Genomic DNA, 14,069 nt, shown 5'->3' with positions numbered 1-14,069 from the left:
CAGCACTGCAGAATAAAGAGCATTGCATTTGGTCTAAATTTATTTTTTATTTTATTTTCGGCTTAGTCATTTTATTAATTTGGGGTCGCCACAGCGGAATGTACCGCCAACTTATCCATCACATGTTTTATGCAGCCGATGTCCTTCCAGCTGCAACCCATCACTGGGAAACATCCATACACACTCATTCATACACATACACATACACTACGGACAGTTTTAGCTTACCCAATTCACCTGTACCACATGTCTTTGTACTGTGGGGGAAACCTGAACACATGGAGGAAATCCACGGGAAGAACATGCAAACTTCACACAGAAATTATTTTATTTTATTTTATTTTATTTTATTGCATTTGGTCCTATTTTATTTTATTTTGCTTTGTTAATTTAATTTAATTTTACTGCATTTAATTATCTTATTTCATTGTATTGCATTGCATTTGCTCCTGTTTTATTTTATTTTGTTTCATTATATTTAATTTCATTTTATTCATTTTATTTCATTGCATTGCAATTGGTCCTATTTTAATTAATTTTGCTTCATTTTGTTTCGTTTTATTTAAATATATTTTATTCATATTTATTTTATTTATTATTCTATTAGATTTTTTTATTTCAATTGATTTTTATTTTTATTTCATTTTATTGCAGTTGGTCCTATTTTTAATTTAATTTAATTTTTTATTGCATATTATTTTATTTTATTTCATTTTATTGCATAGCATTTGGTCCTATTTTATTTAGTTTTATCTTTAATTTAATTTAATTTTATTTTATTGCGTTTGGTCTTATAATATGTATGTATTTATTTATTTCATTGCATTTTATTTTATTTCATTTTTAATTTATTTTGTTGCATTGCGTTTGCTCCTTATTTTTTTTTTATTTTGTTTTATTTTATTTTAATTTCATTTCATTGTTTCATTTTATTTAATTTTATTGCATTGAAGTTGCTCCTATTTTATTTTATTGCATATTATTTTATTAAATTTTATTTTATTGCATTGGGTCCTTTTTTATTTTATTTTGGTAATTATTTTATTTTATTTCATATTATTTTATTTGATTTTGTTTTTGCATTATATTCCATTTAATTGCATTTTACTTTATTGCATTTGGTCCTATTTGATTTTATTTGTGTTTTTATATTTAGTTTAAGATACTGATTACAAATTACACAACAGAGCTACAGTATTATGTCACGGGCGGTGAGGGGAAAAAGGAGCGCGCACACAGAGACAGAAACAAGTGCTCGACCCAAGAAAACTCGAGCCGAGCACAACAGGACTAGACATGACTAGTGTCCGGATTCTGCCACCAAAACAAGAATTTACAAGACCAGAGTGGCAGAACCCTGACATATTATGCCCCTGGCAAATTCTGACTTAAGGTTATTTTTATTCAACCAGCAGGTTGTTTTTTTTTAGCATAAATGACACCGGCTTCTCCCAAAATATAATAAGATGATGTACATATTTACATTTGAATAAAAATTGTAAGTCATAATTTGCCAGAGGTATGAATAATTGTAGGCTTGACTGTATACATGTATGTATAAACTGAATTTTCAAATGCTCTGTAATTTTATCTGTACTAATAATAATGTCAATCTGAAATGTAATAAAAATGAAACTAAATAATTAAATGTGAAATTAATGATACAATTAAATAATAATAAGACACATTTAATTATGTATATAATTAGCCATTAGCATGCAGTGTGTGTTTTTCCTCTGTGTGATGTGTTTTTTTCTCTCCAGCACACAGATCTGTGTCAGTACATGGACAAACACCCCGGCGGTCTCCAACCGGACAACGTGAGGGTCAGTGAGACTCCTTTATTTGATTTTACATTATTTGTTTACTGTGTTTTACTTTATTTAATTTTTATTTAATAAAGTAAACTACTTTTATTTAATTTAGTTTATTTGTTTATTTATTTACATCACTTTGGGACGACACTGGTTGTTTTTAAATGTGCTTGAACATAAAATCTGCAGCAGCATGGTGGCTCAGTGGTGTCGCACTGTGGCCTCACAGCAAGAAAGTCGCTGGTTTAAGTCCCAGCTGGGTCAGTTGGCGTTTCTGTGTGGAGTTTGCATGTTCTCACCGTGTTGGCGTGGGTTTCCTCCGGGTGCTCTGGTTTCCCCCACAGTCCAAACACATGGGCTATAGGGGAATTGATCAACTAATTTGGCCTAGTGTATAAGTGTGCATGTGAATGAGTGTGTATGGGTGCCGCTGGAAGGGCATCTGCTGTGTAAAACTTATGCTGGAATAGTTGGTGGTTCATTCCGCAGTGGCAACCCCTGATGAATAAAGGGACTAAGCCGAAGGAATATGAATAAATGAATGAACTTGAAGTAAAAATCCAAAATCTTAGAGCTATCTTTTATCTTTCAGACTTCGATGCGAGATTTGCTCTCCTGTCAATGCCCTGATCTGCTTGTTTCAGCATTAGTGTCTTGTGTTTTTGTCCAGTAGACTGATAATTCTGCAGCATCCAGCATGTTTCACTAATGAAAGCAGAAGTGTTTTTCCTCTTTCTTGAGTAAAGACTTTCCAGAACACTTGAATTTCTCTGTTCTTCAGTCAGAAGAGGAGCAGAAGTGCCGTCAGTTCAGACTGTGACCTATTTTACTGTCGTCTGTCAAACGCACAGCGGTCAAAAACATCAGCCCAGCACTGATCATCTGACCTTTGGAAAATGTCCTCTGCTGCTGGTGTGTGTCCAGTGAGCGTCCGCATCTGTGTGTAACGCGAGACTGTGGTGTTCATGTTTAATTGAGCAGTAAAGAAGAGCACACACTCACTGCAGCTGCAGTGTTTTAGTAGAGGACTGAATGTGCAGAGACTGAGGAGAGAAGCTGAGATTGATCATTTTAGCATAACACAGATTCATCTGTAGAGTCTCTTCAATACAGGGCTATATATTTTCCTATCTGTGTCTGTGGCCAATAGAAAAAAAATCTTAAAGGCACAATTTTTTTAACATTTTTTTATTTATTTGATTGCGTTGCATTAACAAGGCCAAAATAGCACATTTCATACACAATGGAAATCAAAGTGCATTACATTTTTGTTTTTTTGCTTGCATTTTTTGTTTTATTCTATTGCATTTTATTGCATTCCATTTGGTTGCAATTTATTTTATTTTTATTTATTTTATTGCATATTATTTTATTGCATTTTATTTATTCATTTATTTGATTGCATTTTATTTTTGTAATTATCTTAAATGTAATGTGGCTCATATTACTGATTCATTGCTGGCTCTTATAATAATTTCCAATATTTTTATTTTTTTTTGGAGGTGGGGGGGGGGGGGTAGTTTGTGACAAACAAAAGAACTGTAGTAAACAAAAACAAATGGCAAATAAAATGTTGCATTAAACTGTGAATTTCACACAGCCATACAGAGAACCTGATTTGTACTTTTTAACCTCTTTCTCAGACTAAGCCTGATTTAAAAATGTATGTTTCTAATAAGTACTTGAATATGAATATTTAGGATGTGAAGAGGGCAGATTGTGCCGGAACATCATGTTCAACCTTCAAGTTAAAACTTCATGAATTGCAAAACCCCATAATGATGCAGGCTAAAGTTACTTGTATAAATAAATATATAAGCATTTAAATATGCATTTTGTCTTGTGTGTATGTCATCCAAGTGTACAGTCACCCACATTGTTACAGTACATGCGTCTATACACACCATAAACATATAAACGCACTGTGGTACATTTTAAACATGGATTATGGCACATTTAAACATTCATTATGACACATTTAAACGTGCATTACACTTTTAAATATGCATTATTATTATTATTATTATTATTATTGCACATTTAAACATTATTATTATATATTTAAACATGCATTTATATTATTACTCATTAAAACATGGATTATGACACATTTAAAACATGCATTTTGGCACATTTAAAACATGCATTTATATTATTACTCATTAAAACATGGATTATGATGCATTTAAACAGGAATTATGACACAATTAGACGTGCATGACACTTTTAAATATGCATTATTATTATGGTTATTGGACATTTAAACAATGACACATTTAAACATGCTTTTATATTATTACACGTTAAAACATGGATTGACACATTTAAACATGCAATATGACAATTAAACGGGCATGATGTTTTTAAATATCCATTATTATTATTATTATTATTATTATTATTATTATTGCACATTAAAACATGGATTGACACATTTAAACATGCATTATGACACAATTAGACGTGCATGACACTTTTAAATATGCATTATTGTTAATAATAATAATAATGTTATTATTATTATTATTATTAATAATAATAATAATAATAATAATAATAATAATAATAATAATATAATTGCACATTTAAACATGGAAATGACACATTTAAACATGCATTATGACACAATTAGACGTGCATGACACTGTTAAATATGCATTATTGTTAATAATAATAATAATAATAATAATAATAATATAATTGCACATTTAAACATGGAAATGACACATTTAAACATGCATTATGACACAATTAGACGTGCATGACACTGTTAAATATGCATTATTGTTAATAATAATAATAATAATAATAAAAATAATATAATTGCACATTTAAACATGGAAATGACACATTTAAACATGCATTATGACACAAATAGATGTGCATGACACTTTTAAATATGCATTATTGTTAATAACAATAATAATATTATTAATAATAATAATAATAATAATAATAATAATAATAATTGCACATTTAAACATGAAAATGACACATTTAAACATACATTATGACACAAACGTGCATTATGACACTTTTTTTAAATATGCATTATTATTATTATTATTATTATTATTATTATTATTATTATTATTATTATTGCACGTTTTAACATGGATTTATATTATTACACATTAAAGCCTGGATTATGAAACATATAAACATGCATTATGACACTTAAATATGCATGATTAATATAGCACATTAAAACATGGATTATGGCACGTTTAAACATGCATAATACCAAATTAAACAAGCATTGTGACACTTTTAAATATGCATTACTAATATTGCACCATTATTTGTGGACATTTAAACTGGATTATGACACAATTAAACATGCATTATGACACTTTTAAACATACATTATGCCATTTAATTATGGCACATTTAAGCATGCATTGGCACATTTAGACATGTATTATGACACTTTTAAACATGCATTGTGACACATTTAAACATGGGTTATGGCATTTAATTGTGGCATATTTATTTATGGCACATTTAAGCATCGAGTTTTAATTTTCCCTATGATGTGCATTCCTATATGTTTGCATTTCAATTTGCTTTGAAATGTATATTTGAGCATGCACTTTGACATTAATTTTAAAGTTGTTGCATTTTCAACTTTGTTGCAATTTACTTTATTTGACATAAATGGGCCACAAACTTGGTTGAAATACATTAGAAATCAACCAAAAACGCAATGTATGACAGTACAAGTAATGACTCTGTTGAACGTTGCTGTGAAAAGAGCAGTGAGCTTTAATTTATGACGTGTCGGAGTGAAAGTAAGACGTGATGGAGGGAATGAGGCCAGCGAGCAGAAGGCAGGTGCCGCTTATGGAATTCATCAGGTTTTTGTCACTGAGGATTTACATAAAGTATTTATCTCATTCTGTCCCTCATTGAAATTCAACCCAGTAGAGAGCTGATGCTAAATGACAAGCTGACAGGAAGAGAATGAGAGCGGCTCACCTGCAGCACTGTTTACTCACTGATGTGTTTCCAGAAGACTGTAATTTTGTCACATCATCTTACAATACCACGTTTGCTCACTCACAGGACGCACTTTACTCTGCTCGCTTCTCACTCAGCTTGTGTTTTCAAGCATATGAGGACATTAGTTATGTTTCTGTCTAAAGATTTATATGCAAATCTGGAATATCGCATAAAACATTAGTGAATAAAGCAGCGTTTACAGTCAATGAGAAACACAAGAGAACAAAGCACAAACCAAGCAGGAGGACAAAGGAATTGTCTGAAGACCTCTAAGACGGGATTGACTCCAGGCACAAGTCTGGGGAAGGTAACAGAAACATTTCTGCTGCTCTGAAAGTTGCAATGAGCACAGCGGCCTCCATCATCTGTAAGGGGGAGATGTTTAAGCACCAGGACTCTTCCTAGAGCTGGCCGGACATCTAAGCTGAGGGATCAGGGGAGACAGGATTTAGTCAGGGAGGTGATCAATAACCCGATGGTCACTCTGTCTGAGCTCCAGCGTTCTTCTGTGGAGAGAGGAGAACCTTACAGAAGGACAACCATCTGTGCAGGAATCCACCAATCAGGCCTGTATGATAGAGCTGCCACAATGGCCACACTGTCAAGACCTGCTTCAGAATGCTCTTGACCTCAGACTGGGGCGACGCTTCATCTTCCAGCAGGACAATGACCCAAAACACACCACTAAAATATCAATGGAATGGCACAACAACAACTCCATGAATGTCCTCGAGTGGCCCAGCCAGAGTCCAGATCTAAATCCTATTGAACATCTATGGAGAGATCTGAAAATGGCTGTACACCGTCGCTTCCCATCCAACCTGATAGAGCTTGAGAGATACTGCAAAGAGAAACGGCCACAAATTCCCAAAGACAGTACTGTATCTAATGTCATGCACATTTAAATGTTCTTCATCTGTCTTCTTAACACAAGAGCATGTCCTTATCTTAATATCTTAATGTTTTCTGAGCCTCCTCCGGCATTAAATCATGAAATCCACAATGCATGCTAAGTGGCGATTAGCTCCCATGGTCGCGCGCAAACAGAGCTCACAATGGCCGCAGTTTTAATTTCACCCATTATATCAAGCTGATTCATGCGTTGTGGCCCTTCATTCGCTCAGATCTACATCCCCCAATCACTCTAATAAAAGCCATTAGACTCTCTGCTGCAGGTTGGCTGGGAATTAGCATTTGAAAGACGGCGCTCTGGGCGTTAGCTGCTAATGTAATTACTGGTCAAGCAGCAGAGAGATGAGCTGCGGGCGGCAGACGTCCCACACCAGATCCCGATTCTGGGATTCCATCCAAACGCAGACCTCCTGCTCATATGTCGCTCTAGAAATAACACAGTGTTTGCAGAGTCCTCGTTGCGCTGGAGTTGTAGCAGGGATTCGCTCGACATGTCAGGCCACTTTAATGAGAACGCTTACATGCATTAATTGATCCTGACAGCCACCTCAGGAGAGCAGAACATTAGGAGCTGCTGGTGTACTAGAGCATCTGCGATACAATCTGACCAGCGCTCAACATCCTGACAATTATACCACAGTGAATAACTACTTTACCATAAAAAAGCCCTATACGGTTGCCATGGTGTCCCTCAGGGTTCTGTTTTAGGCCCGCTCTTCTTCTTGGCCATATATTCAGGAAATATGGTATGCATTTTCACTGCTATATTGATAAAGCACTAGGGCTGCTCGATTTTGGAAAAAATCATAATCACGATTATTTTGGTCATAATTGTAAAATCACGATTATTCAAAATGATTATCAGTTAAAGTCAAAATTATTAGCGCTCCTGAGAATTTTGTTTTTTTAAATAACTATTTCCCAAATTATGTTAAACAGAGCAAGCAATTTTAACAGCATTTCCTCCTGTATTTTTTTTTTCTTCTGGAGAAAGTCTTATTAGTTTTATTTCAGCTAGAATAAAAGCAGATTTAAATATTTTGTAACCCATTTTAAGGTCAGTATTATTAGCCCCCTTAAGCAATATATTTTTTGATTGTCTGCAGAAGAATCTACTGTTATACAATGACTTGTCTCATTACTCTAATTTTAGCCTTTGAATTGCACTTTAATCTAAATGCTTGTATTTTGAAAAACATCTAGTAAAATATTCTGTCATCATAGCAAAGATAAAACAAATCAGTAATTAGACATGATATATCAAAACTATTATGTTCAGAAATAAATTTAAAAAAATTCTTTCCATTAAACAGAAATTGGGGGAAAAGGGTTGCTAATATTCTGGAGGGCTAATAATTCTGACTTCGACTGTGTGTATATATATATATATATATACAGTTATTTTCCACCCTGCAAAGGAAAGAGAAATAAATACAATATAATAAAAATATACAACAAACTGTGATTTAAGCATCTTCACCCTAAGAAAAACACTTTAGCTACAAAAATCCTGCAGACAAGAGCAGTAAGGGATGTTCTCGTCGTTTGATTAGTTTTATGTCGCCTGTTTTATCATTGTCACTTTAATGGTTTCTCTTTCACGTGTCTTTTGATTCTCAACTCGTTTATTTATTACGCAAATGAGGGTTAATATGAATAATCACTAAACACCGCGTTTTGACACCTATTTGACCATTAAAGCGCTCACGTTAAGATGACTTTAGATGTCTGCGCTCCTCTGCTTGTCTCAGTGTGCAAGTGAGACAGAATGCTGACCGCGTGCTTATGCGTGTGCGTGTTACACACACACATAAGTACGCGGTCTTTCGCGCTTTTGGTATATGATGCAATAATCGTTTATCTCGAATAATGGTTTTTCATAATCGTTAGAAGCCATAATCGAAATCTGATTTTCGATTAATTGCACAGCCCTATAAAGCACAGCTCTACCTTTCTTCAAAACTCTCTAGTTCTTTTCCTCTGCCTTATTGGCTTTATCACTCCATTGGTTCTGTGTTCTAGAAAGGGTTGGTTCTATCACTTAGTTATTGCTTCTTTGTGTATCTTTTATCGGTTCTATCATTCTGTCATTGGGTTGTTGGTTTTATTGCTCTGTTTGTGAGGAATGTGTTAGACCTACCTGTTTGTGATTTTTGTTTTCTTGCGTGTCGCCTTCATGTTTCGTCACGGAGCACATGCTCTTTGTTTTGACAGTTCGCCATGTGCTCTTCCGTCAGCGTTTCCTTTTCTCCACCTCCTTGTTATTCACTTATTAAGCAATGATTGTCACCTGTAGCTCCTTGATCTTCTCCTCTATTTAATTCTCGCTTGCCTCCTTGTCTTTGTCAGACCGTCTTGTGTGTTTCGCGAGCTCACTCGCTCTAGACCCGCGTTTGTCCTGTCCTGTCTTGTGTATCTATCTGGCTCCATAGAGATTAGTTTCGGTTTTCGTTCGCCCTCTCTGCTCATCTCTCTTCTGCCCCGTCAGGCTATCTTCGGTGTCATTGCTTGTGGCGCTCGGACTCCATCGTCTGCCGACATCCGGCCACCTGCAGCTGCTCGTCTTCCGGCTGCTCCGCCCACGAAGCCTGGAAACTCACCACCTCCACGAGTCCGCCACCTTGTGGACATTCTATTGTACTACAGTCCAGTACTAGTTACTGCTGCCTGAATTACCCGTTTTATTCAGTGCTTTTTCTTTTATATTTTTGGATCCTCTGTCTGAGGCATTTTTGATTTTTGAAGTTAAAATAAATCTTCACCTGCATATTGAATCTGTGGTTTCTTCCTGACACTGTTATTGGGTTATTGGTTCTTTCACTTGGTTTTATCATTCTTTCAATTGTAAGTTTTATACTTGTCATTGGTGCTTTCGTTCTCTCTATCATTAGCCGCGTTTCTACTTTCGCACCTAAAGTGAGCGAGCCAGTGCAAGCCAGGGCCAGTTGCATTTCCATAGTCACTTCCGGGGCCTGATCAGGCCAAAATGGGGCTTTCTCGAGGCCAGCAGCCAGCCTTTTCCAGCCCCCTGAATACCTTGGGCCAAAGCGAGCTAGCTGGGGCTTCGGGGCGGAGTGAAAGCAGAGGTGGAGTTTGCAAGATGGTGTGCCACTGTCATTCTATCTGTTATTGGTTCTATTCTGTTATTGGGTGTGACGACCCCAGGATTTCAGTATGGATGTGGCAGATCCTGATTGGGTGCCTGGTTGCTCACTAATTGACTCAAACCATATAAAAGCGAGTGTGTGCTAGCTTCTGGTCTGGCCTCGTGTCAAGACCATCTCTTGATTTCTGCAACCTTATGGTTTTGTTTAGCATTATTTATTTGTGTAGTTAAAGTAGTTATTTTCTTTATTTTCCCCTAGACATTTGTTTGTTTGTTGATTTTGTTGTTCTATTTAGTTTTATGTATAATAAATAAGTTGCATATACATTCTTTTGTTGTCCGAACTCTTTTATGTTGCGACTCGAAGGAGGGGGTCATAACATTATGTTGTTGGTTCTTTTGCTCTATTATTGGGTTATTGGTTCTTTCACTTAGTCATTAGTTCTATCTCTCGAGCCAGCGAGCCGGCTGGGGCTTCAGGGCGGAGTGAAAGCAGAGGTGAAGTTTGCAAGATGGTGTGCTGCTGTCATTACACTAGTTTTCCCATCATGCATGAGTACATGCGCCAAATCATTATAAATAAATAAGGGAAAGAAAAAAACCTACAGGTAGCTACTGGTCAGTTTAAGATATTCCATAAACCCCTTATAGGCTAGGGGTCTTTTGCTTATGATCGCCCTAATGTTTCCCTTTTAAATATAACGCTGTTGCGTTAAAATAGTTTTAATTTAATAAGTGATATGTCTTTGCTGCGTCCTCAGAGTTTCAATAAAATATAATAATGACCTTATTAAAGACACAGCCTCCAGTGACTTTCAGTAGACCTTCTGTCCATCCATGGTTCTGTCACTGTTTTATTGCTTGTATTGTTCTGTCTGTCATCGGTTCTGTCACTAGTTCATTATCTCTTATCTTTCTGTTTATTGTTAGTTCTATTACTCTATCACTGGATCCATCATTCTGCCTATTGTTGCTTCTTTCACTTCATCATTGGTTTTTTCATTCTGTCAATATTTGGTTCTATCACTCCATCTTTGGTTCTATTGTTCCATCTATCATTGGTTCTATCACTATCATTGGATCTGTCAGTTTATCTATTATTGGTTCTATCAGTCCATTATTGGATCTATCGTTGGTTCTATCACTTTGTCATTGGTTTTAACGTTGGCTCTGTTGCTTTTTCATTGGTTTAATTTTTACATGTGAGAAGGATGGAGAAGGGACCAACTAGTGGTTCTATCATTCTGTCTGTTGTTGGTTTTATTGCTCTGTCATTGGATCTATTATTCCATCTAACATTGGTTTTATCACCATCACTGGTTCTGTCAATATATCATCGTTGGTTCTATAACTCTTGCATAGAACCAATAATAGATAGATTTATAGATTCAATCACGTTGTCATTGGTTTTATCATTCTGTCTATTGTTGGTTCTATTGCTTTGTCATTAGTTCTATTACTCTATCATTGGTTCTATTGCTTTGTAATTGGTTATTGCTTTGTAATGGGTTCTCTTGCATTGTCAATGGTTCTATTGCTCTATCATTGGTTCTATTGCTCTATCATTGGTTATCTTGCATTGTCATTGGTTCTATTGCTCTATCATTGGTTCTATTGCATTGCCATTGGTTCTATTGCTCTATCATTGGTTCTATTGCTCTATCATTGGTTCTATTGCATTGTCATTGGTTCTATTGCTCTATCATTGGTTCTATTACTCTGTCATTTGTTCTACTGCTCTATCTTTGGTTCTATTGCTTTGTAGTTTGTTCTATTGCTTTGTCATTGGTTCTCTTGTATTGTCATTGGTTCTATTTCTTTGTCATTGGTTTTATTGCTTTGTTATTGGTTTTATTACTCTATCATTGGTTCTACTGCTATATCATTGGTTCTATTGCTTTGCTATTGGTTTTATTACTCTATCATTTGTTCTACTGCTATATCGTTGGTTCTAATGCTTCGTCGTTGGTTTCTATTGCTTCGTCATTGATTTTTATTGCTTTGCCATTGGTTCTATTGCTTTGTCATTAGTTTTATTGCTGTCATTGGTTCTATTACTCTATCATTTGTTCTACTGCTCTATCGTTGGTTATATTGCATTGTCATTGGTTCTATTGTTTCATCGTTGGTTTCAATTGCTCTATCATTGGTTCTATTGCTTTGTCATTGGTTCTATTACGTTGTCTATTACTCTATCATTTGTTCTATCACTCGATCATTATATCTGTTGATATCTATCATTGGTTATATTGCTCTATCATTGGTTCTCTTGCTTTGTCATTGGTTCTGTTGTTCTATATAATGTTGGTTCTTTTGCGCTGACATTGGTTCTATTATTCTGTCTATTTTTGGTTCCATCACTCGTCCATCATTGTTCATTTTTAGTGATTCTGTCATTGGTTTTATCGTGGCTTCTGTCACTCTGTTTTTGGAAATACTTAAGGTAATGTTACGCTGACAGTAGTTTAGATGATCAACCCTTAAACCATCTGAGGAAACGAGCAAAGCTTCACATTGATGACACAATCAGTGCCGCAGATTGTTTTGTGATCGCTCTAATGGTCCATCAGTCTGAGCAATTACCAATAATGTCATAAACTGATGTCAGCAGCGCTCTTCCTTCTGCCAGACGTCACGTTCAGGAAGACAAGCCTATCATGTTGCAATGCATCAGAAGTAATTTGATCTTAGTGAGGTTTTTGCTGTCAGAGATTCGCTGATCTGCTGCTGTTGTGTTTCAGATGCTCCTGCTGTCTGAACGCTAGACAGTTTGATGGTGTATTTCATGCTGTGGATTTTCAAAAGCAGTTCAGAGTCTTGCTGTAATGACGGATAAAGGCTTTCAGATACTGATCGCTCACTCTATGTTTTGTATTTATTTCTGAGCGTGAAGAGCTTCTCTCGTGAGACCGGTGCAGGACAGCAGGTGTGGTGCTGATGCTCCATTGACACGCCACATTAAAAACAAAAGTGCTTTCAGACTCTGTTTCTGTAAATGAGGAGACGCTCGCTCCGTTTCCCCAACAGATGTGAAACACTCTGCGTCATTTAGCAGTCATCATGATCCATCCACTCCAAACTTTATGACCAGCTTTTGTGAAATCAAACTTTCAAATGACTTTATCCACTTTAGCCAATGTAAAATAACAGCAACAAATGATGTAGTCTACATTTATAAAATCTTATTCACATTCATGACATATCAGGATTATAAAGGTTTCATGATATGACACACGCGTCATGAATGTGAACAAGATTTTATGCATGATTTTTCATTCATTAATTTTCCTTAGGCTTTGTTCCTTATTTATCAGGGGTCACCACAGTGAAATGAACCATCAACTATTCCAGCTATCCCTTCCAGCCGCAACGCAGTACTGGAAAACACCCATACACATTCACACTCATACACCAATTTAGTTCATTTAGAAACGCCAACTGACCCAGCTGGGACTAGAACCAGCGACCTTCTTGCTGTGAGACCACAGTGTTAACCCCTGAGCCACTATGCCGCCATGCATGCTTAATGCAACTGTAATTATGTCGTTCGCTCAGTTATGACATTTTAAATGTAAAGATGATAAATACTTTTCCACCCAATTTTATTTTCAAATATTTTGAAACAAATCATATTGTACAAACGTTAACAGACTTTTTTTATATTACCAAAAGCAAACACAAAAAAGCTCAATATCAGAGATTTAAAAAGAATAGTTATAATAAAATCAAATAATAATAATAATAATAATGATAAACTTAAACATGCAACTAGGAATGAAAAGCAGAAACACCAGAAAAATCCACCACAAAATACTTTTGTCACGACAACTTGAAATTACCAAGACAACACAGCTTGTCATAAATCTGTCATCAATATGATGGTCATGATGAGGCATTTTAATTGTGCATTGACTGAAAGTCTGAGGGAGAAAAGCATGTAGTGATTTTCTGAGATCAGTTTTACTGTAATGTTAGGCTAGGACGCTAGAAAACAGGATTGAGGATCCACATGCAGTTTATTATAAGAATGGTCAGGATTCAGAGCAATCCAAAGTCGTGGTCAAAGAATGGTAGTCGGTACAGGCAGCGATGAATCAAGACAAACAGACAAATTACAGTCGTAATGCTCACAAGACTCAGCAACTAGTGTGTGTGTGTGTGTGTCTGTGCTGCTTTTAAAGTCCATGTAATCAGTTCTGAACAGCTTCATCTGTGTGTGTTAGCAATCAGCGGAA

General features: G+C 35.5%; 1 protein-coding gene and 1 long non-coding RNA gene across 9 annotated transcripts in view; one reads left to right on the top strand and one right to left on the bottom strand.

Annotated features, from left to right (window-relative positions):
• LOC141378097 (uncharacterized) overlaps positions 1-9,261 on the bottom strand; it is a 61,256-nt gene extending 51,995 nt beyond the window's left edge. Inside the window, exon 1 of the long non-coding RNA XR_012391786.1 lies at positions 8,869-9,261. This is a non-coding gene — a long non-coding RNA (uncharacterized lncRNA). The remainder of the gene's footprint in view (positions 1-8,868) is intronic.
• Positions 1-14,069, top strand: part of cdk14 (cyclin dependent kinase 14) — a 225,176-nt gene that overhangs the window by 93,545 nt on the left and 117,562 nt on the right. For 4 of the 8 annotated variants that reach the window (XM_073925266.1, XM_068214006.2, XM_068214005.2 and 1 more), the window contains 1 exon segment: positions 1,764-1,826. In XM_073925266.1, the coding sequence (XP_073781367.1) occupies positions 1,764-1,826 (63 nt within the window). 8 annotated transcript variants of the gene reach the window in all.

The sequence above is a fragment of the Danio rerio genome, chromosome 16 (assembly GCF_049306965.1).
Source record: "Danio rerio strain Tuebingen ecotype United States chromosome 16, GRCz12tu, whole genome shotgun sequence".
In the NCBI taxonomy this organism is placed as follows: Eukaryota; Metazoa; Chordata; class Actinopteri; order Cypriniformes; family Danionidae; genus Danio; species Danio rerio.
This window is presented reverse-complemented; position numbering and strand designations above follow the sequence as displayed.